General features: G+C 49.4%; 1 protein-coding gene across 4 annotated transcripts in view; it reads left to right on the top strand.

Annotated features, from left to right (window-relative positions):
* LOC144934607 (catenin beta-1-like) overlaps positions 1-22,892 on the top strand; it is a 50,103-nt gene extending 27,211 nt beyond the window's left edge. For 2 of the 4 annotated variants that reach the window (XM_078860600.1, XM_078860603.1), the window contains 14 exons: positions 655-843; positions 1,062-1,318; positions 2,184-2,422; positions 3,276-3,477; positions 6,003-6,147; positions 8,310-8,413; positions 8,696-8,830; positions 9,772-9,975; positions 12,098-12,247; positions 12,663-12,782; positions 14,765-14,915; positions 15,664-15,779; positions 16,355-16,397; positions 17,470-22,892. In XM_078860600.1, the coding sequence (XP_078716726.1) occupies positions 663-843; positions 1,062-1,318; positions 2,184-2,422; positions 3,276-3,477; positions 6,003-6,147; positions 8,310-8,413; positions 8,696-8,830; positions 9,772-9,975; positions 12,098-12,247; positions 12,663-12,782; positions 14,765-14,915; positions 15,664-15,779; positions 16,355-16,397; positions 17,470-17,750 (2,328 nt within the window). In that variant the 5' untranslated portion in view covers positions 655-662 and the 3' untranslated portion in view covers positions 17,751-22,892. The remainder of the gene's footprint in view (positions 1-654; positions 844-1,061; positions 1,319-2,183; positions 2,423-3,275; positions 3,478-6,002; positions 6,148-8,309; positions 8,414-8,695; positions 8,831-9,771; positions 9,976-12,097; positions 12,248-12,662; positions 12,783-14,764; positions 14,916-15,663; positions 15,780-16,354; positions 16,398-17,469) is intronic. The other 2 variants (XM_078860602.1, XM_078860604.1) reach the window with 2 other exon arrangements.
* Positions 22,893-23,158: the final 266 nt, after the last annotated feature.

Consider the following 23,158-nt stretch of genomic DNA (forward strand, 5'->3'; position numbering starts at 1 on the left):
GCTTGAATGAATTCGTAGGCTGTGGTGTCTGTGAAATAGAGGCGGATAGGGTGTGGGGTGCACACTATTCGGCCTGTCCTACCCTTTACTACTCACCATAATATATGTGCAGCAATTACCTAAAATAGCTGAAATATCAATGCCATATGAATTAACACAAACATTTACAACCCATTTGTTAACCCACTGCTGTATGAAGACCTCCCCAATGCCATGTGATTTGTGGGGGCTGTTTGACAACTATTCTTCACACTAGTCCGGTGCAGCTTGGTGAAGATTATTGGGGATTTCTCTGCAGTGCCCTCACCTGCCCACAATGCCTACCACACCTGTGCATAGTCCATGGTGGTCACCCGTCCAAACGCTATCCAGGCTCAGCCCTGCTAAACATCCAAGGTCCGATGGGATTGAGCGACATGGTGCGTGATTCGCAACATTTGTATCTTGCCAAATGACATTGAATCTCGTGCCGCCCGTTGCTGCGTAGATCCGGAGCACGTGACCCCGTGCGCCCCAACCACGACCATAACCACGACCACAGCCACGACCATAATCACAACCACGACCATAATCACAGCCACGACCATAATCACAGCTACGGCAGTCGCCACCACTCCCACCAAATTTAATCGCAGTGTCCGAACGGCTCAACAGACACTGAGATGGAGGCCGAGCGCAAGGCGAAGGTGACCCAGTGGCAGCAGCAGTCGTACATGGACTCGGGTATTCAATCGGGCGCGGGGACGCGCGTGCACTCCATGCGGCACATGGACGACGACGACGGGGAAGACTGGGATCCTGCGTTCGGGCAGCCGCAGCCGCAGGGCTTCAGCAGCCGTCATGGTGAGAGGAGGCGGTGGCGGAACGGTCGCTCATTCATTTCGCACCTCGGATCAACGCGGTTTCGCCGCGTGCGTTGCGAAAAAAAGTTCAATAAGCACGTGTACACATTGACGCAAATGCGCCATTCTCCAAAGCGGCGATCGGGATTCGAACTCGCGATCTTCCGGTGCCGGGCGCGCGTCCCACGCTTGAACCGCGCGGCTTCTCTGCTTCGGCAGAGGTGGAGACGTACTCGATGACGCGCCAAGTGCGCGGCGGCGGCGGCATCGGCGGCGTCTTCCCGGACGAGGAGGGCCTGCAGATTGCGTGCGGCCACCTGGACGCGGCGAGCAGCCCCTCGAGCGGCCACCGGCTGGGCGAGCCGGGCCACGCCATGCGCAGCGCGGTAGACAACCTGCTGAGCTACCAGGACGACCCGGACCTGGGCACGCGCGCCATCCCCGAGCTCACCAAGCTGCTGAACGACGAGGACCAGGCACGCGCGCCCACACACAGCTCCGTTGTGTTACGGTGTAGCCCGGGTGTGCCGTTGCCGTTGTGTATTGTCAGACTGTGTTGTTGTGTTGGTGTCAGGTTGTGTTGTTGTGTGTCAGGCTGGGATGTGTGTGTGAGGCTGTTATAGATATTTGGTGGTTACATGTTTATCTGGCTTTGTTATGTAGGTATACTTTAAATTCAACTGTGTTCTGTGTATCCCGCAGCGTTGTGTAAGTCTGTCTCTGTTACTGGTATCCGGCTGTTTGTTTCTGCTCATTACATTGCCGTTCTTCTTTACCTTTGTGTTGCTTGTGCGCTTCACTGCAGCACTCTTTGTACCGCGTACTTCCATTGCACTTGCGCCCAGGCCTCCCTTGCAAGTGATGCCACACTTTGTCTCAGTGGGCTTGTGAATTGGTTTGACTTAATCACAACCAATATTATTTGAAGCAGCATTTTCTTAAGCGTGCAAACTCTGGACCTGTTTCCGCCTTCAGGGTCTCACCAGCAGAGTCAGGCTTGTTGAACAAATTCCGCTGGTTTGCGAATGCTATTGACAAGAGCACCGCATCAAAACTACGGGGCCCTCTTGTTTTACCCACAATGCTGCACGGCAACTCATAACGAGCTTGTATATAATAATGTAGCACTGTTGACTGTGTGAGTCCCGCACCGACATTTGTTCACTCTATGGGCATGTTGCCAATGACATGAATGAGCTATAAGCCATCAACGTAAAAAAAACGTCAAACAAAACCGCGAATTTAAGGAAACGTAAATAATAAAATCTATTTCGTGTGACCGATCGATGGACTGCGCACGCTCGTCGCCGCCGCCACCGTCTCCGCCCGGCGTGCCTGCAGGAGGTGGTGCGGCAGGCCGCCCTCATCGCCCACCAGCTGTCGCAGAAGGCCGGCGGGCAGCGCGCCATGGTGGGCTCGTCGGCGCTGGTGGCGGCGCTCGTGCGCACCATGCACAACACGAGCGACATCGACACGGCCACGCACACGGCCGGCACGCTGCACAACCTGGCGCACGACACGCCCGGCCGCCTCGCCATCTTCAAGTCGGGCGGCATCCCCGCCCTCGTCAAGATGCTCAGGTGAAGGGGGGGGAGGGGCTCTCTGTTTTGCAGGAGGGAAGTTTCATCGGCAGCAGCCATGATCTATCCACTACTGAATGAAGGCCTCTCAAAGCCATCGCCACCTCGAATGGCCCCGCGATGCATCAATCCGTCTCTTTCTGCCCGTGAACTGATTACTTTGCTCCACTTGTGCATTGATAATATTTTTTGGTTTGTCCCGCCTGCTATTCCATTGGTAGTCTCGCCCAGCGGCCACCATCCCTTCTAGCGACGCGTCTTGCCCAAGCCCACTTGCTGTGTGCCCAAATAAGAAAGTTTTAAAATCACTGAACATTACCTGCCGTGACATGGAATCAAAAACATGGATATTGACAAAGAAAATAATAAGAGGAATGGCTTGTCCTAATCATGATTGTAATGCCATATATTTATCTAAGAAAGCCTCAAAGGTGTTCAAAGACACTTTATTGGAAGATTCCTGCATTGGAATATTTGGCCATTCCCATCTTCATGGGAGACTTGCGTGCAGGAATAACATTGAAGGGTTCAATGCAATCACGTGTTCAAGAAGTAATTTGCTGTGCTGCTATTTTCCGGTGACCTCACAGCCCAGCTATTTTTGAAGTTTCACAAGTCTATGCGATCCAGCAACACTCTCCTCCAAAATGTTGAAGTGCTGTGGGCTAGGCTTGTAGAATTTGGTTGGTGTTGGTCAACCACTGCATTCGAGCCGCATCCAACTTAAAATCACGTGGATCGTGGTGGCAGTCGTGGATCTCACGTACAATAGGAATTAGAGGATGAGGGAATCTCGGATAACGGTGCTCGTCGCTGTTATCTGAAACCGATCGCGGCTCGGCTGTGCGTGCAGCTCTCCCGTGGAGTCGGTGGTCTTCTACTCGATCACCACCCTGCACCACCTGCTGCTCAACCAAGAGGGCAGCAAGATGGCCGTCCGTCTGGCTGGCGGCCTCCAGAAGATGGTGGCCCTTCTCAACCGCAACAACGAGAAGTTCCTGGCCATCACCACCGACTGCTTGCAGATCCTTGCCTTCGGAAACCAGGAGAGCAAGGTGGCCAGCCCGCCCACTCGCGGCACACTCGCGGCGGCTGCAGCTGTATATCTTCTATATCGTTTGATTCAGAGTAGCGAGTCAATGTGGCCACATTACCAAAGGGCTGGGTACTGGTAAAACCATTTGATTACTTTTCTAATGTTTTTATTGCAACACCGCAACGTGAGCGCGGTACAGTACGCCGATCGCAAACGGAGGGGGACGGAGAGTCCGCGAACGGCAAGCCGACTTGGGCGCGGCAGCACCATTGGACTCGCTGCCCCACCCAAGTGGGGGCCACGTGCAGGGCCATGATTCATATGGGGAGGGGGAAGGTAACTAAGATACTGGGGGAAGACGAGTGGCCCTGGGGCCACATGAATACTCTTTTAAATGTGTAATCAGATTTCTAGGCATGCAAGGATTTCCCCCCCTCTCATAATTCATTGAATTGTGGTGATTTGGGATCACGATTGGATTTAATAATCGGTTGTTGTTCTTTAACGCTGTGGTGATTGTATCGCCACGTGTGGATGCAGGATCACTGAAACCAATGAACGTGCACCACATATGTATTAATTATAATCATTGCACGCACGATTCGAGGCACGTACCCTAAAGGCTAAGATTCGTTTTTGTCCATTGAATATGTTCGTCGATTTGAAACGACGAACATATTCAATGGACAAAAACGACAGATTACCATGCATCACGTGCATGTCGATTGTTCTTTGAGATAATTGTCTTTTTTAACGCGTGCACAATAATTTCAGGAGCGGCGAATGTGCCAGCAGGCTTGGGTTAGTGAGAGGACAACAGCAGCCAGTGCATGCGGACCCGGCTACAGAGCCTACAGTCATAGCCCCGGTGCCCTCACTTCGGACATTGAATTCGTGCTTTTCTGTGAGAATTTTTAAAGTAAGCGGGTGACGTTACGTTAAAACTACTTCGCGCAAGGTTACATTTCTACGCTTCAAACCTCAAGGAAAGCTCCTTTCTTTAGAACTGCTTTTTGCGTTTCGTTTGTTGTCCCCCGCACCTCCGATTAGCACGGTTGGCGACATACGGTGTGAAAGAAGTTCAACAGAAATACATACAAGGAAATCTGTTACCAGTGACTCATTACTTTTCAAAAGTCACCCTCCGAACACTGACTGTGTCTCCGTGTCACAGCACTGGGCAGGACTGTTGAGACCTTTGGTTTGGGGTTCCCGCGTGTGATAAGAGCACGTTTGTGTAGACATGCATTGTGTTGTGCGCGGCTGGGTTGGAGTGCTCAACCCTGCGATCAGAAGGTCACGACTTCAAATCCCTCTTCGCCATAAATGCAGCCCATCAGCATCCCTCTCGTGATGCTGAAATTAATAATAATATGTCTGCACAATGACCCTGCTTTTAAAGTGTTTAGCCTATTCTTGATTACAGTATTGTGTTTTACTGCTTTTAACAGTCATGGTTCTTTCATGAAATTATCAGTGGCTAAGCAGAAACAATTATGCTAAACATATTTCAAAAGCCACGTTTTATCACCATACTCAATCAAGTATTTGGAAATGTTCACGTCACTCAGAATCATAATCTACTGAAGGAATCCGATGCGCTATAAAGTTATTTTTCACAGTCATCGTTGGCCCTTATCCAGTGGCAAATATCCCACATTACTCTGAATGTAGCCAGTCTGTCCACAAAACAGCCAATGTGGTTTCATAAAGGTGAAGAAGACAATTATTAAATCATTGTTATGAAAGCAACAATGGAAACCTCTTTGGCATCAAGGCATGCAGCACAATTTAATGATTTTATACATGAGAACCTTGAAGAAAACTTAGATAAGGTTTGCGACGATTCCACAAAGAAACATTTGACTCTTTATCGTGGGGTGTTTTGGATGGACGTGATGATTCACGAGTGTGTCTAAAGGCCTACAGCACGATCGGAATGCACTGTAACAGCTAGACAAATAGTGTAAAACCGCAGTTTTTTTCACTATCTAGACCGTAGTGTTTAGGTCTGGTCAAAGTTAAAATGTGTGAATCTTCAACGAGCATAGGGGGTGGTGCTCATATCTATTGGAAGCCCTGAGGCATTGGTGGAAATTCCACATTCTCATGGCGGGAACCAGTCTCTCCATAAGGACAACCGCTGTAAAAATGCTACGAAAAGGTGATTTTATTTACACTAAAGTGATGATGGCTGGGCTTCTTTGACCGACAACCAAGATTTCAACTACCAACCTTTCAATGGAGTCAACTCCTCTAACCATAGCACCACCCATCCAGAAAATCCAAGATAAGTCAAAAAATATTCAAATGAGCATGGGATCCGTGCTCATCTTTTGGCATCCATGAGCCAGCATTGGAATTTGCACCTTGGCAGGCAGGGGCCATTCTCTCCGTAAGACAACCGCCGTTGATCGCCCCCAAAGTGGTTCCTCGTTTTAACGACCGCCGGCGTAGATGATGAGTCCAATTGGCACGGTTGGCTAGGTGCGGCGCGAGAGGAGTTCAACATACGATTGTGCGACCGTGTGCGTTGGCGTGCAGCTGGTCATCCTGTCGAGCGGTGGCCCGGCAGCGCTGGTGCAGATCCTGCGGACCCACACCTACGAGAAGCTGCTGTGGTCCACCAGCCGCGTGCTCAAGGTCCTGTCCGTTTGCCCCCAAAACAAGCCAGCCATCGTGGAGGCCGGTGGGTGCACGCACGGCTCACTTATGTTGAATGCGTGTACGTATGTTGTGTGCGTGTACGTATGTTGTATGCGTGTGCGTATGTTGGACTTCTTTCCCAACGTACGTAGCCAACCGTTGGGTTGAGGGGGAGCACGAGTTGGTGGGTTCACGTGCACCGCGCTCTTTGTTGCGTGTGTTTGTGTTTGGTTTGTTGTCCTTGTCCGCACCTCCAATTAGCACGGTTGGCTAGGTACGGCGCGAAAGAAGTTCTGCACATACACGAAGTTGAACAGCTGTTGGGAGTTACGTCAAAGTTACAGGGCACGCGGAGCCGCTTGGAAGCTAGAAACTGTGGTGCCAGCCGCCGTTCATCAACCGATTGCTCCCCGACGTGTTTTTGGGTTGTACTCTGCATTCTTCGGTACCATATCCGAAACGTCGGACACCGTGCTGAACAACACGCGGTACAACCCGAATACACAATAGAGAGCCGTTAAAACACAGCCGTGAACACCTTGCCACCTTGCAGAAGCGTCAACGAATAAGTTAATGAACAAATGAGGTTAGGTTTTTTTATCACGCAAACACATACAATAGTGTCTATCGAAATCCATCAATGGGATTCATCCAGATGTACTTATTTGAGCAACGTGAACCCTGAACCCATGTTGTCTTTTCTGAGACTATAAGAAGGACAACACATCCAGCCTGTGATTAAACAAATGGTGTGAGAAAACATTAGTCCTAGAATCTAGGTATGTTTGCTGAAATTATTTCGTACCGTATCTAGCCAACCGCGCTAATCGGAGGTGGAAGGACCCAAGGGTTGATAAGTCTAAAATGTTATTTTTGTTCAAGTGAAACGGACCGTTGTCTGATTATTTATTCCGTATTTGTTTTATTTATGTCGTTGCTGTTGACCTGCCAAGACGGCTTACAATAACTTGACTCGTAAAGGCGGATAAGTTTGTGTCATGCATTTGGGATTTTAACATTTGAAGTGTCTCCGTGCTCACGTAAGCATGGAGAAGTGCTGGTGTATACTTTGGGTCCTCTGAGCAAGTTGTCTAAATTCCCGGTTCCTATGGCAAGGGCCAGTCTGCCCATGGGATGATCAAATGTAACTATGAAAAATACAGCAACAATGAATAATGATGCAAAGGCCAGTTTTTAGAGTAAAACCACATCGATCCCATCCTCTCCTCCACTAAAAATTATTTTAGATCATCCAAGTGTCAGTATTCTTATTTCAATGCTGCCGCGTTTAGATATGCTAATCCCTGTATTTTATCTGATATTGTGCTCACAAAATCTTAAACCACGAGCGTTTGTGCAAACAGAGACAAAGGTCTGCCTTTCAGCCAGGAGAAAAAAACTCCTGCCTGTGTGTTTACATTAACTTGGGAGATATTGCCTTATAAGCCCAAACATCCAGATGTGATCCACGGTTATGTATAATGTCGGTAGACATTTGTATGTGCATCAAGCTTGGGCCTCCCCTAGGTTGACTTGGGACTAAAATGAATACCTGGCGTGGCGCTTTACGATCATTTCGGAATGTATTTCTACTCTTCCTTTCTTTGCGCGGCACTGATTTTGAATGATTCCGTCTCTCGTTACACCATTTGCATGTCAACTCTCGTGTACCATCTTTATTCTGGCTCTCTCTGTTGCTCGTTCCTTTTCGCTGTAGTCTTACGGCACCGCTAGGCGAAGCTGTCCAAGTGATGGTGCTTCCAAACACCAGACACTGGTCAATAATAAGCACAATTACAGCAACATTACCAGCTCAAATTACGATTTGTAGAGGCTTGTGATTATGCCCACTGGCAGCTGGCGATAAGTAGTCGGCCTCCAGATTCTACGTACGGTGGCTGGAGCAATGCTTACAACAGCGAGCAGAGCGTCGCGCAACGGTAACGCGGCGACTGCCTGTCACTGTTAGTGCAGCCAGCTCAGCTTATTCACATTCGTGACCACATCACTTCTCTCTGTCCCGTTGGCCTCCCTATCAGAGAGGCTTCGCCACTTCCCATGGTGTCACTGGGCACCCGGCCTGGCGCAGGCACCGCGGCTACATCGCCGCAGCTCTGTGCCGAATGGTGGATGCGTAGTCGAATTTGCGTGTGCGTGTGTGGGGTTCCATCGGGCGTTGCTGAGGGTGTATTTATGTCCGTGCAGGAGGCATGCAGGCCCTGGCTTTGCACATGAACAACCCCAGCCCACGTCTCGTGCAAAACTGCTTTTGGACCCTGAGGAACCTGTCCGACGCGGCCACAAAACAGGTGAGCAAGTTGTCTCGTCCGTACGGGGATTAGACTCTCATGTCGGCAACTCCTCAACCGTGGGGACGGGTGGTTAGTATAGCTACTCTTTAGCCACCCAGTCACCTCTTTACGCAGCTGCTTTGCATTGTGGTCTTAAATCTAGAGTGTTGTAGTCTTAGTTCTGTGATGACGTACTTCATGAGACTCGAATCGTAAGAAAAACTGAAGACGTACACGTGCGTCATCGGAAAGGGTTAAAGGCCACACTGGGAATCTGTGTTTCTGCTGTCACCTGTGCAGGAGGACATGCAGGAGCTGCTGCACATGCTGGTGGAAGCGCTGAGCTCTCGGGATTTGAGTCTGGTGACGTGCGCCGCTGGGACGCTCTCCAACCTCACCTGCAACAACTCCAATAACAAACTCGCAGTCTATCAGGTACGGCCGGACACACGCGTGCGCGTGCGTCCGTGCGTGTGCACGTGGGTGTCTGCGTGTAACATGTGTCTCACGCGCGTGTGTTTACATGCGTGTGCCTCGCAAGTAGTGGGGAGCTGCAGTGCAGCGATTAGCGCGCTGCGCTACGAACGTGGCGGCCCGAGTTCGATTCCCGCTCACGGTGAAAACCAGTGACGATTATCTGAATCGGTCAACTCAGCCTGAAATAAGTACCTGGTGCGATGTGGAAACATCGACACGCGGGAGACAAAGGCAGCTGGGCGTGGTGCTGACCACCCATCTTCTCGTGTGCCGTGCCAGCCTTCATAGGTGCTCACTAACAGCACTTGCCCCAACAGTCTCTTCAGGCTATATGGGGGATCTTGGTCTTTGTGCGTCCAAGTATGTGTGCATCTGTGTGCGTGCATGCATGTGCAGAGAGTAGCACTAGGGAGACAAAGGCAGCCATCTCGGTGTCGTGCTGGCCATACCAGCCTGACTCATTAGCCTCTTGTATTAAGTTAATTTTACATATTCTTGGTTCTTTCAGTAAAGTCATGTAGAAGGGAAATAATAAAATAATAAAAATAAAACATAATAAAATACAATTCTCACGACGTTTCGGCCACAACGCAAGCAGCCGTCCTAAGATGAAGAACACCGGTGATAATTGTATTTTATTATGGTTTATTTTTATTATTTTATTATTTCCCTTCTACGTGACTTTACCGAAAGAACCAAGAAGATGAATCCCTGCAGTCACGAAAGCTTTAAATCGAGAAAAATCATTTTACATAGTTAACTCCTCGTATATAAAACTGAACAACACCTTCAAACATGATAACCACTGCGTTATGATGAAAAGGGATGACCGTCGATGGTCGAGACAAATGACGGAGTAGCAGCCAAAGGAGAGAGTAACTGCGGAACCCCTTTTTCAGATGGGCGGCATCGAAGCTCTGCTGAACACCGTGGAGCACATGGGCGGGCACGAGGACATCCTGGAGCCGGCCGTGTGTGCCCTGCGTCACCTGACCAGCCGCCACCAGGACGCCGACATGGCCCAGACTGCCGTGCGCGACAGCATGGGGCTGCCCCTCGTCGTGAAGCTGCTGCAGCCGCCCTCCAACTGGCCGCTGATCAAGGTGCGGAAGCAGAGATCGGAGCGAGCGTTGGTTTGATTCAGCCGCCGGTGGCTGTAAGCCGACGAGGTTTGCCAACGCTCCGATGTGCGTGTTTTTCGGGTTGTGCCGCGCATTGTCTGGGATGACATCCGACGAATAGCGTCCCGTGTTGGGCGCTTCTTCAGGGCCAGAATTGAAATGAAATGTAGCTACTCAAGAAGCTCCCGGCGTGTGGAGAGAAATGTCGAAGGCACGCGCCCCCCCCGGTTCAACCCCGAGCATGCATGGCGGGGCGATGGAGCAGCGCAGCCATGAAAAACCTCCACAGGGGTTTTTGTCAGCGATTTACAGCTGCGAAAAGAGGTGACGGAATGGCTCAGGAGTAGCTATATAACGATTCAGCCCCGACTGATTCGACCATTCGAGTTTACGAATTGATGTCTTCTTTTTTATATCTTGTTTTATACGGTCTCATTTTTTTGTTGTTGTTCTGTTATGTCCTGTCCATTCGACAGAATGTAACATTAATATATCAGTTGCATTTAATTGACATACCATGTAAATAATTAATTATCTCCCAGCATCATTGAATGCATGTGTTTTAAGAATTGACTTCAACCAATTAATTAATCCATCATTGAATTACTTCTCAACGGGCTAATTTGCTGTGTTTGAGCACCACTGACACTGCTGATATATTACATTCTGCCATGTGTTTTCGCTGCCCATGATTAAACAAAGATAAATACATGTATTGAGTTGATGGTTTCAGCCCAGTCACCAATAATTCGCCAGTAATAACTGTGATATTTAATTTCGTTTGTTACTTCATTCAGCTTATTTTTAGTATAATGACGAAAACATTTTAGTTTTATAGCCACGCAAACAACATTATTTTCAAGGCATACATAACATATGCTACCTGGTGTCGATAAGGGGCCTATTGGAGAGGCTTCAGAGGTAGTTCTGTGATATCAACTTCTGGGGGCCGTTTTCTAAGAATGTGATCTCATTGCATTCACTGTGAGAGTTGTGAATTTAAATTCACTTGTAACGTTGATTACCAAATAGAAAAATAATTAGGATGATAGACATTTGCAGTCGAACGCATACGCACGCTTGTGTATACGTATGTACAGTATGTCCGTATACATACGTACGCATGCGTGTGTGTGTGCACGAGTGTGTTTGCACGTGTCTGTGCGTTTACGTGTGTGTATGTGTGCCCGAGTGTGTTTGCACGTGTATGTGCGTTTATGTGTGTGTGTGTGTGTGCCCGAGTGTGTTTGCACGTGTCTGTGCGTTTACGTCTGTGTGTGTGTGTGCCCGAGTGTGTTTGCACGTGTCTGTGCGTTTATGTGTGTGTGTGTGTGCCCGAGTGTGTTTGCACGTGTCTGTGCGTTTATTTGTGTGCCCGAGTGTGTACGCACGTGTCTGTGCGTTGACGTGTGTGTGTGTGTGTGCCCGAGTGTGTTTGCACGTGTCTGTGCATTAACGTGTGTGTGTGTGTGCCCGAGTGTGTTTGCACGTGTCTGTGCGTTTACGTGTGTGTGTGCCCGAGTGTGTACGCACGTGTCTGTGCGTTTACGTGTGTGTGTGTGTACCCGAGTGTGTTTGCACGTGTCTGTGCATTAACGTGTGTGTGTGTGTGTGCCCGAGTGTGTATGCACGTGTCTGTGCGTTTACGTGTGTGTGTGTGTACCCGAGTGTGTACGCACGTGTCTGTGCATTAACGTGTGTGTGTGCCCGAGTGTGTATGCACGTATCTGTGCATTAACGTGTGTGTGTGTGCCCGAGTGTGTTTGCACGTGTCTGTGCATTAACGTGTGTGTGTGTGTACCCGAGTGTGTATGCACGTGTCTGTGCATTAACGTGTGTGTGTGTGTGCCCGAGTGTGTATGCACGTATCTGTGCATTAACGTGTGTGTGTGTGCCCGAGTGTGTATGCACGTGTCTGTGCGTTGACGTGTGTGTGTGTGTGCCCCAGTGTGTATGCACGTGTCTGTGCGTTGACGTGTGTGTGTGTGCCCGAGTGTGTATGCACGTGTCTGTGCATTAACGTGTGTGTGTGTGTGCCCGAGTGTGTATGCACGTGTCTGTGCGTTGACGTGTGTGTGTGTGCGCCTGTGCGTTGGCTCGGCAGGCCGATGTGGGGCTGATCCGGAACCTGGCGCTGAGCTCGGCAAACCATGCTCCGATGCGCGACGAGGGCGTCGTCCATCGTCTCGCACAGCTGCTGATTCGAGCTCACCAGGACATGCGCACAGCCTCAGGGACTCTCCCCCAGACCGTGGTGAGCACCCATCGGTATCGTCGTCATCATCGCCGTCATCATCACCGTCATCGCCATCGTCTAAATTTCATTCTCGACAGAAGTAGACACAGCGGCATCGGGGACTCTTCCCCCAGGCCGTGGTGAGCACTCATCTTCATCATTGTTTATTCGGAGAGCGTTAAGGATGTAATGAGTCTATTGAGATTCATGGGAGACACGCGGAGGCTTTGAATTAAAATGTAACGTGAGCAAGAAACTGCAGGGCCGCACCTTTGCCTTTTTACCTTTTTCAGTGGCTTGTCTATGAATCGAACGCCCCGTGTATATTTTCACGTAAGAGCACGGGGAGGCCGATTCCTTGAAGCGTCCCGCGTTCGCGCGTGGCTTTTGAGCGGCGGTGGGCATTCACGGCCGCGTGCGCTCCTCTGTGCAGGACGGGATCCGGATGGATGAGATCGTGGAGGGCTGCACGGGCGCGCTGCAGATCCTCGCCCGAGACCCCACGAGCCGCTCGCTCATCACCAGCCTCAACGTCATCCCCATCTTCGTGCAGGTGCGGCCGCTCGCTTCGTTGGTCCACAGGGGGTGCGCCGCCGGCCCTCCGTGGCCACAAATTCCTTTTTCTTGGCGTTTTCGTAATGCCAGGCTGTGACGGGGAGGCGCTTTTGTTTCACGCACGAGTAGAGTTGGCCAACAAGGGCGTTATTTGCTGTGTGGTTTTATACAATTAAGTCAACACTGGGTCTCCAGTAGATACATCAGACCCGGCCATGCCAATATGGAATTTCCGCTTCAGGCTCAGGTCTGCCAATGGTAATGCCCACCACTCAACAACGCTAGTTCTAGCAGGGGAACGCTGTGACGTTCGACTCGTACATTTGCTTACAATTAACTCTGATGCAATAGACTCATGGGTAATGTATTTCTGGAATGCAAACTTAAAAATGTGCCCAGCATCCTCAGCTACAACTCCGCAAGTCTCATCCCAAAGCCCGTCAGCATCGAGACTTCTCGTCCACAACTCCCCCTTCGCTCACCGAACCCCAATCCCTCCCGAAAATCCCCCCCCCTCCTCCACACTGCAGTTCATGGGAAACTTCAAAGCGTGAGAGTGTCAACAACAGACAGCCGCCTATTTAGAGTTGGACTTGTTAAGGCTGCCCTGTGTCACTGGGTCACTGCGCACCCTGCTTTTTAAGCAGTTTCTTGATTTGTGGAAGGCCACGAGGAGCTAATGGTGCATTGTGTTCGCGCTGTGCATGTGTGTGGGAGGTGGTATGTGGTTTAAACATGGTGAGAGTGTCGCCACTGTGCTCTAATGAGCATTGGGTAGTGCTCATCTCCATTGGCCGTCCTGAGTCAGTGGTGAACATCTATTGATTGGACAACCACTATTGATTTCCTTCAAAGGCGTACTTATTTTATTGACCGAGCAAATGTTCGGTTTTATCTCGCGACCTTCCAATCTGAACTCTCATGGCCTTGTGATTGTGCTGAATTCAGCATCGGGTGGTACGAGTCTCCAGTGTTGGTCTTGAGCCAGGAGTGGAAATTCCACATTCACATGGCAGGCACCAGTATTCACACAGTACAACCCCAATGTTATCCAATCAAGTTTCCGGCACCTCCGATTAGCAAGGTTGACTACGCACGCTGTGAAAGAAGTTCAACTTGCATACATTTTCAAGCGCTCTTTCAAAGGGGCAAAACCACAAATGTCATAGCTTTTCTTTGAATAAAAATTCATGTGTGCTTGTCGCCTACGCGCATTGTTCCGTGCAATTTTACTTCCTTATTCCATTGGCGCTTTGTAGATGATCTCTACCATCCTTCCAGATTTATATGGGAATTACATTAACGGACAGTCAGCGCTGAAACAATCAACACCCACACTCTGCCCGTGCATGTTGTCTGTGTCTCCCTTGTGTGTATGTATGTAGAACTTATTTCGCACCGTATATAGCCAACTGTGGCAATCGGAGGAGGTGCGATTAGCACGGTTGGTGGAGGGCCTTCTGCCAGGAGTGGCACGAGAAGGCAATTGTAGGACAGCACCTTTACCTTGTAGATATGCGTGCCGACTCTGTTGATGGGGTAGCACTCATCTCTGCCTTCGAGCCTTGTGCCACTGCCTTGTGCCACCGCCAACCGTACTATTCAGAATCAGAATATTTATTCATACTTGAGAATCCGATGAGCTATAAAGCTCTTTTTCACAGATGTCCAGTTGGGGTGCAGGTCAGAACGTTACAACAACAAACAACACAAAAACACGATAGGAGCGCAAGGTGTAGGAACCGTAAACAGATCACTTAAACAAAGTATGCAAATGAAACTAAACTCTATCTTACCAGGTAAAGCCCACTGAGTTATTAGCTTCGTTTTCAGAAGCGACCTGGCCACAAATGATAGCAGCTCAACGAAGTGGCTCATTGTCATCATCATCATCGTCATCATCGACACGTGGACATGTACAGCAGCAGCAGCAGAAGCCAACGCGTGCCGCCCCCCGCTCCCCCTTGTCCCCGTGCGCAGCTCCTCTTCTCCCCGAACGAGAACGTGCAGCGCGTGGCGACGGGCGTGCTGTGCGAGATGGCGCAGGACAAGGACGCGGCCGACGCCATCGACGCCGAGGGGCCCAACCCCATCCTCACCGAGCTGCTGCACTCGCGCAACGAGGGAGTCGGTAGGAGACGCGTAACAAACTCACAACGTGCGGAAAGGTGCCCGAGTTGAGAATAGAACCCGCCGGAGCGCTTCTTGCCATGAGGCACGAGTGTTACCACTGACGGCTGGGTGGAGAACTTGATCCAGCAGTGCATAGATCGCGGCTGCTGTTGATGATTCTTCTTTCGTGTGGCAGGAGAGAAAATAAACCGTTTTGAAACGTGTTGTAGTTGAATGCGAAGTGTTTAGACCGACCCAAGGCGGCAGTAGACGCTATGTGTGTTGCAGTGACGCCGCCAGCATGTCGCATGGACGGTGCATTCGTTGCCGATTAATTTGATCGCTTGGACTTCGGAGTCGCAGTGAACGCGCATTTCCCACGTTGCGCTCGAGCGTCGTTTAGCGAGGTCCATAGTCGCCGTGGGAGAGAGAAGGCCTGTTGCTTCCAGTCGGGTCCTCAACGAGGTTTACGTTTGCCACGCCACGTGACGATTGATGATAACGGCGATCTGTGTACCTCCTCTGGTAACGGATTTCCTCGAATGTATGCATCTATGTTGAACTTCTTTCGCACCGTACGTAGCCAACCGCGCTAATCGGAGGTGCGGGGGAAGGACAACACACTAAACACAAAAAGCTGTTCTAAAGAAGTGAGTTTTCCTTGAGGTTTTACGAGCAGCAATGCAAATCAATCTTGCGTGAAGTACTTTTAACTCTCGCCCCCCCCCCCTCTCCCCGTCGTGTCCTCCCTGCCGTGTCCCCCGTAGCCACGTACGCGGCCGCCGTGCTGTTCCGCCTCTCTGAGGACAACCCGCAGGACTTCCAGAACCGCTTCTCGTCCAGCTCGCTCTTCCGGCCGGACAACCAGAGCTGGCAGCAGGAAGTGAGACCCCGCTCGGCCAAACAAAGCAAAGACAACGATTCCCCCCTGTACTCTTCGCAGAATGTAGGGGGCAAGTGCTGTTAGCGAGGAGCACCTATGACGCTGTGGTTAGAGAACTCAACTTGCAATCAAAATGTCAGCCCACGATATTTTGGGGCTCTATAAAATAGCTACCACTTTGTGTAATCGGACAAGAGGGATTGTTCTCGGTGATTTGCCCCATCAGAAAAATGAGGAACCACCACCATTGGCCCAGGGCCATCAACAGAGTTGAGCGTCCTGCATCGTGCACGATTGTGCTTGTATATCTAAATATTCAATGTTTTTAATGTTGAATAAATATTGCGGAATCTTGGATGTAGAGTCACATTCGACATATCCATCATTTGATGAGCCAAACATGAGAGCTCCATCATATCAGGAACAAAGTATCACTCAGCCACCCTCTATTAGTTCTGTGTATTATGATATTCATCGCCACTATCGGCGGCCGTGATCAATCCGCTGGTGAATGATGAACGCCTTCCAAAGCCGTTGCCAATTCCTGTCTCAAGAGCTGATTTCTGTTTCTGCAGGGCGGTGAAATCGACTTGATGACTCCTGAGTATTATCAAGAAGGTATGTTGATTGCAACCTTTTAATTAGGGCAAAGCAACCACACATCTCTTAATTGTGCTCACATTTGAAGGATTGATTTCAGTGAGAGAGCTAAGCTACCTACACACACACGTTTGTATATTTGCACACCGATCGTCTATTTGTGGTTGTGAATTCAGATCCTTTACATTGAGAATCCTGTTAGTATAAGGTGCATTGTTCAAACTTGCATTCTAAATGCCTTTTACATTTTTATTGTTTAGGTTTAAACAGAATGAGATAAAAACATGTTTTATTTAGTGATTATGAACGTTTAAAACAATGAGCACCGATCAATCAGGAGTTAGTGATAACAACAATTTACGTTTACAAAGCACCCTTAAGCAATGGATCTCGGAGCGCCATTTCAGTCACAACCCACAGTTGAATCGGCGACGACGATGGGGGAAGACGGCCGAGCGTGCCGTCTTGTTTCCCGAACGAGAGAGCTTCGTGCAACGCTTGCTCCTCGCGCTGACGACTCCCTTCCAATCCCCACTGGCTTCGATGCGCTCAACCGAGATGTTAACAGAGCTCGTTTCCCGTTAACCCGTGGCTGCTCTGCCTCTCGCATGCCTTCGGTGTGGGGGCCTTGAAATGCGTGGAGAGGCCGTGGCTGTCCTAACCCCCTTGCCTCTTTGCCCTGCTCTGCTTTCTTCCCTTCATCGTCCTTCTGCTTCATTATCTGTTTCATTTACCCCCCATTAACAACGCCTGCGCTGCACGTCGCTCCCTTGCCTTCGTCCCCTGCCCCGTCTCCCACGGCTCCCCTCGTCCAACGTCTCACGAATCCCCTGTCCTGTCCTCTGCCATGTCCTCTCCTTGTCTCCCTTCTGCTTTGTCGTCCCTGAACCACGTCCTTCCTTCCTTGGCTCGTCCTCAACCGACGTTCTCCAACCCCTTCCACCGACGAGCTTGTCGTCTCCTTCCCCATCCCTCTCTCCCTACCGTGCGCCTCGCCTCGTTTCTCGCCTTTTTTTGTCCTCCCATCCATTTCCCTGACCTCGACGTAAAAACCTCAAAACCCTTCAACCGCTCATCTTAACCCTCGCAGGTACCCTGCTCCCCGCACGCTACCCCAGCCACGCTCCAGCCCCTCCCCCCGGTGCCACCCCCTACCCCTCTTCCCACGCTGGCTCCGAGCACGGCTTGGCCTATCCCTCCGCCGGCGGGGGAAGGTTCTCCGACGGCGATCTGTTCTGGGCCATGTCCGAGCTGACGCGCGCGGGGCCCAACTGCCCCTCCGAGCCGCCCACCCCCGGCAGCGTGTTCGCCGCCGATCCGGCGTCCCAGGCCGTGCCCGATCGCCAGGGCTTGCCTCACGACGGCTACTAGCGGCCCCTCCACTCGCTCGCTGGTTCGCACGCGGCGCTCCCGTCGATCCAATCGAATGAAGCGATCGCTCCAATCTCGCGTGCGACGTTCCCGTCGATTCAATCAGCCCAAGCGATCGTTCTGATTGTCGTTTTGCAAGGTGGCGGGGTGTCAGTGTTACCAGATCGGAGTTGGAAGTTGTGTTGATTTTAGTTTCCACGCACGGCGCGGTGGCACATTGCTGCGGAGGTGGGAGCTGGTCGTCTATGTAGGTTTGTGAATCTCCAAACCCTGTTGGGCTACGAGGTAGCCTCGAGACGGCAGTACAGCAAGTTGGTTTGTGAACCCATCTGTGCGGGCCTCGTCAGTGTTGCGCTCCGTGCACATGGGGTTTTTCCAGGTGCTGTGGTTCCCTTCTGCATGCAAAGCGCTCGCTCGTTGCCGTGGGATTGGCCAAGCATCCCAGTGCAAGGTCCCGATGTAAAATGTATGGCATTCTATGAGGCTTTCTGGATAAATAAATGACGTTATTAATTGGATTGTATTTGTTTTGGTTAGAATGCAAAGTTTGTCATTTGTAATACTTTAGGAAATAAATAGTTTAATTTTAGTTTATGTACAAAGTTTAGTCTAATTTGTTTCACTTTTAACAAAGAGCGATGCCTTCTTTGCAGGATTAACTCGTTCAGATGAATCGTAAATTGTAAATGCAGTGGGTTTATTTTTCCTGCGCGATTTCCACATTAACGCTACGAGAAATAGATTGGTTCCTTGTTGTCTATTAAAAGACAAAAGCCTCCTCCAGAATCTGGTAACACTGCCATGGGGATGAGATGCGCGTGGGACGGTGCTCATCACTGTGGGTCATGAGCCAATGGTGGAACTTCCGCATTCCCGTGGTGGGGAAAGTTCCAACATTGGGGTGACCACGTTTGACTGCCCGCAAAGTGGTAGTGATTTTCTCAACCCTGTCGAGATGATGGGCTGAGTTGACTTCCACTATCAGGAACTGAAACCCGACTTCTGAGTTCTTGAGTCAAGCACTCTCACTGCAGTGCTGCTCACCTGGGCTCATAATGGCCAAGATGCCTGGGTTCAAATCCAGGCTTCATTTCCCATGAGTATTTCGGATGAAAGTCGGCGCCGCACCACCATCGTTAACACTGTCTTACGAAAGCTGTGTGGTGCAGTCGGAGAGATTAAGTAATGGCGTGGTATGTAAATGTCAGCACAATTGATTTCGATGACTTCTTCATTCATAACAGAGAATCTGGAGTTAGCCTATGTCTTAGGCAAATGCCCCATTTCAATAAGATTTAGTTTGCTTCTCTGCCCTAAATGAGCGCCATTGTGTGCAACAGTCACCCCGCTGTACTATTAGACAGCTGTGTTAATGATGCTGGTGAGGTGGTTCCCGATCTACGCTTGCACCCATTCGCCAGTGCGGCGCCCCAAGTTCTTATTTGCAATGAAATCAGTTTGTCAAGTGCAGCGAATTTCATGGTATTGGCTCTCTCAACATTGCAAAGAAGAACACTCTTAAGCTTGGGCGAGTGCCGTCTGGCGTTGGGTGAGAGAGACCGACTGAATTGACTCCAGAGGTAATTCTGTGGCGTCGTCTTCACGAGTCTTTCCTTGACGTGAGGCATCGCCCTGACTGGCTCAAGGAATTCTGGCAAGACGTTCCATCACCTTAATTCATGACTGTGTAATTGGGGATGACATACACATGCTTTACTGCAGCTTTGAGTGGCTGTGGAATGCCCACGGTGTGGCTAAGCTTCGAAGGTACAGGTGCGTGTGTTCCCCTGGGGAGGTTTGCAGTGTTTGGTGATTCAGTTTCTGCAGTTACCCAATGGTATATTGAAATATATATATATGTGTGTGTGCTGTTGGCTGAACATTTTATTTCAAAATCCATGAAAACAATTGACAATAGGAGGTCATTGTGCACGGCGACGACGGCTCCAACCTGTACATTATGAAAAACAAATCGACGAATTTAAATACTCGCATTACAGTCCCACTATAAAAGGCAGTTTTACTCTCAGAAGATAGGTCATTCATCCCAATGGGCTTTTATTTCTTTGCTTAATGACCGTCGGTCGGATTAAGACCTCGTGTCATCAACTCCGTTCGCAATTGTTACATTTTCTGATGCGTTCTTAACCTTTCGTCATCGAGACGAGTCGAGTTCCTTTAAACAATGAAGGAAACATTGATAGCTACACGCGAAGCTGTGACGATGACCCGAGTCTTGTGGATATTACTGGCTATTAACATGTCAAAACCTATGAGGAAATCAGGCAAGGCCCAATACTTTACATATGCAGTCTTTACTGCTGGTGGCATCACACACTCTTAACCGTACTAACAACTTTTTCTGTGATGATGCCGATGCTGCAGTTGGACTGCATCTGTAAATTATCGATGCATAATTGCGAGGAGTCTCATGACGGCGCAGCGTATAGGTTCAGCAACAGAGAGTCAACGGAGAGTCACTGTGTTAGTCTTTAGGAAGGTTCAGAATAGATATTTGTATCTCTATCCGTTGGCGCGCAATATTTACCTCCGATTGGCAGGGTTGGCTACATACGGTGCGAAAGAAGTTCGAAATACATACATTTGCTAAGATCTATATGTTGGTAATTTTCACATATTGTCCAAGATTTCACAATGGTTATATAGTTCGATATGGTTATTATGGATATTTTGTTCAATGCATATTGGAGCCCATTGGGACATCTGAGTAACATCAAGTTATTTTGGATACAGCAGAGGACACATTATGGAGGGAGCCAACTGTTTTCTTGGCATTGTTACAATCGATATAAAAGGTTAGGAAGATGTCGATACCAGTAAGTTAAAAAGGTTCAATAGAAATACAGCATAAGCTGAATATGAGCACAACCCTTTGGGAGTAAGGCCACGTGTGGCCTTTTGCCTTCCCCTACCACTGCAATGCAGGCCTATGTTGCTTACCAGAACTGTGCTAATATAAGGTGTGCTTATATCCAGATTCCGTATGACATTTAAATATTTTGCCGAAGCTGAAGCGGTGACAACATTTCCACGATCAAAACGCAAAGTGCAGCTAAATCCAAAATGTGAGCTGCTCCTCTCTATGCTGCACGGTCCATTCGTTGTGCGAGATCGACGTGACGGGTGAAGGGAACGCGCACAACTATTTCAGGGCTCTCACGAGTGTCTCCCTCTCGAGCAGGTGAAGTGGAGGCGTGGTGAGGAGGGCACTGGACGGACCACCGAGGACGAGAGGACGGATCTGGCCACGATTGCAACCCAAATGAATGGTCTCCCTCCTGCTACTATAAAAACCATAATCGCCCATGGCAAAATCAAACATGCAGTAGACACTTGTGAATGGTATTCAATCAGCGGAGGGGGGTGGGGGCCTTCGAATATTAGGATGCACACGCACACCTGCATTCACAACCAGAAGTGTTTTCTGCTGCACGCTGCAGCATTGAATTGGCCTTTATTTGGCATTCAGAAAGCACGACTTTCGTTCCAAAAGCTTGTTTGTAATAGATATATTTGGCAGGTAATGGCATCAGGATTGCTCGTGCAATGTGATACTGCATTCCTGAAAATGCCAAACAAGTTGTAATTGTACAATAATATCCTCTGCACTTTTAATGCTATCTGCAAGCTGTCATCTGTTGCCTGCAGTGGTTATGCTAATGACGAAAAATGCAGGCAGTGTGCCTCCTAATGTTCCTGGACATATGTAAAGTTTAACATGAGTACCATATTGGGAATTTTGCCACGGAGTTGTCCGAGTGTTGTAGTTGGGCTCATGCCGGTCAGAGCACAGTGTCGGCACCGCCGACATCCTGGGTTCACATCCCGGCAAACAACTGTTATTGAACAAGGCACTTCATGTATAGCGAGCCTGTGGAATCCCCCAGTCACCAATCACTGCAGATGTCTTATCTTCAACTCGCCTGCTATTTTAAATGCCTTAGCCGCAGAATAGTGGTCCTGAGCCCCATAGAAGATCAGTCACTTGTCCACACAGCTCAAGAGCACAATCTTGAGATTTGGATGAGATAGACCCTTGAAGGATATCAAGCGAAGATCTATGATATGACATGGATTTTCTGTGTAGAGGGAGCTCTGTAAAGGACAATTGTTTTCACTCGTTTTTTTGCCGATAGCACAATTGAGATGAAATAAAAAACGAAGTGTCCCTCCCGCCCCCTCCCTCAAGCAAGGGATGGGGGTGGCGCTCGCCTCGATCCGTGGCCCGGAGTTGCTGGTGGTGATGGGTGGCCTGGTCTCCAAAGCATGGCCACGATTGACTTTCCATGAAGTGGTTCTTATTTTATGGATGCTGGAGGAAAGATGGACTAAGTCTCCCCCCCCCACCACCACCACCTAACACTAGCAGGTGAAGTATTTTGACCACAGCACCACTCGGCAGTTTGTTTTGGTAAATCATGAAACGTGGAACAGGAAACGGAACCAGTTGACTGGGCCCTTTTGCCAGCGAGAATATTAGTCGGGCTTCGCGGGCTATTTTTTGTTGTTATCACCAGATTGCTTTAGGCATTGCAAACGCATCACGTGGAATTTGCCGTAATAACGTTTTAGCACAAATGCAGTTGCTTTGGACACCAAAATAGGGGGTGTGGGGTAAGGGACGCGTTCGTGTAGTTACAAAATCGATCTCTGGGCCGGTTTTGTTCGTGGGTCATGATGTTGTTGGGGCACTTCTGGAGTTTATTTTTGTTGTGTAACGTGCTAGTTTATGAGTGCATTTAGCCACTGCCTTCCCAGACAAGAGGCCGGATTTTAAGGTGATCAGTTTTTGGGTGAAAACGTCGCCCAACGTCTCCATTCCAGGGGAGCGTGAGGTCATCGTCATCACTCGGAATCGATGCTCCGCGCAGTTTCTTGGATTAAGACAAAGAGACGAATATTTGTTACGTGGACTCTACCAATAATGTATCTTGGGAAAGCTTTCAGATTTTAGAGAGGTGACTTTTGGGTTTTATATAAAATTCTGTTTTATCTGCCTCTATGTTGATACAAAAGATGATGGTATGTTAAATGCCATTTTAGTTATTTTTTCTGTTGCTTTTGTTAAGTTTGTAAAGCCTATGGTTGTGTGCATTCCTAATAAAGAATCTGCTAATTCTACACCTGTACGCACCGCGGTTTGTTATCACTAATGAGTGACAAACTTGGCAAATTGCTGCTCGGTTGGTGTTCGAGTGCAATGGTTGGAGCGCTTGGCACGCGATCAGAAGGGTAAGGGGAGTTCAAATTACCATTCGGGTGCCAACTTTGCCTGTTATCTGATCGGAGGTGGTAAAATTAGGAACGCGTGTGCAGGCTACATGGACTGCCACCGGTCACGGTAATCTGGCATACAGTGCGCATAAAGCGATTACCGATATTTTTCT

The sequence above is a fragment of the Lampetra fluviatilis genome, chromosome 10 (genome assembly GCF_964198595.1).
Source record: "Lampetra fluviatilis chromosome 10, kcLamFluv1.1, whole genome shotgun sequence".
NCBI classification, from domain to species: Eukaryota; Metazoa; Chordata; class Hyperoartia; order Petromyzontiformes; family Petromyzontidae; genus Lampetra; species Lampetra fluviatilis.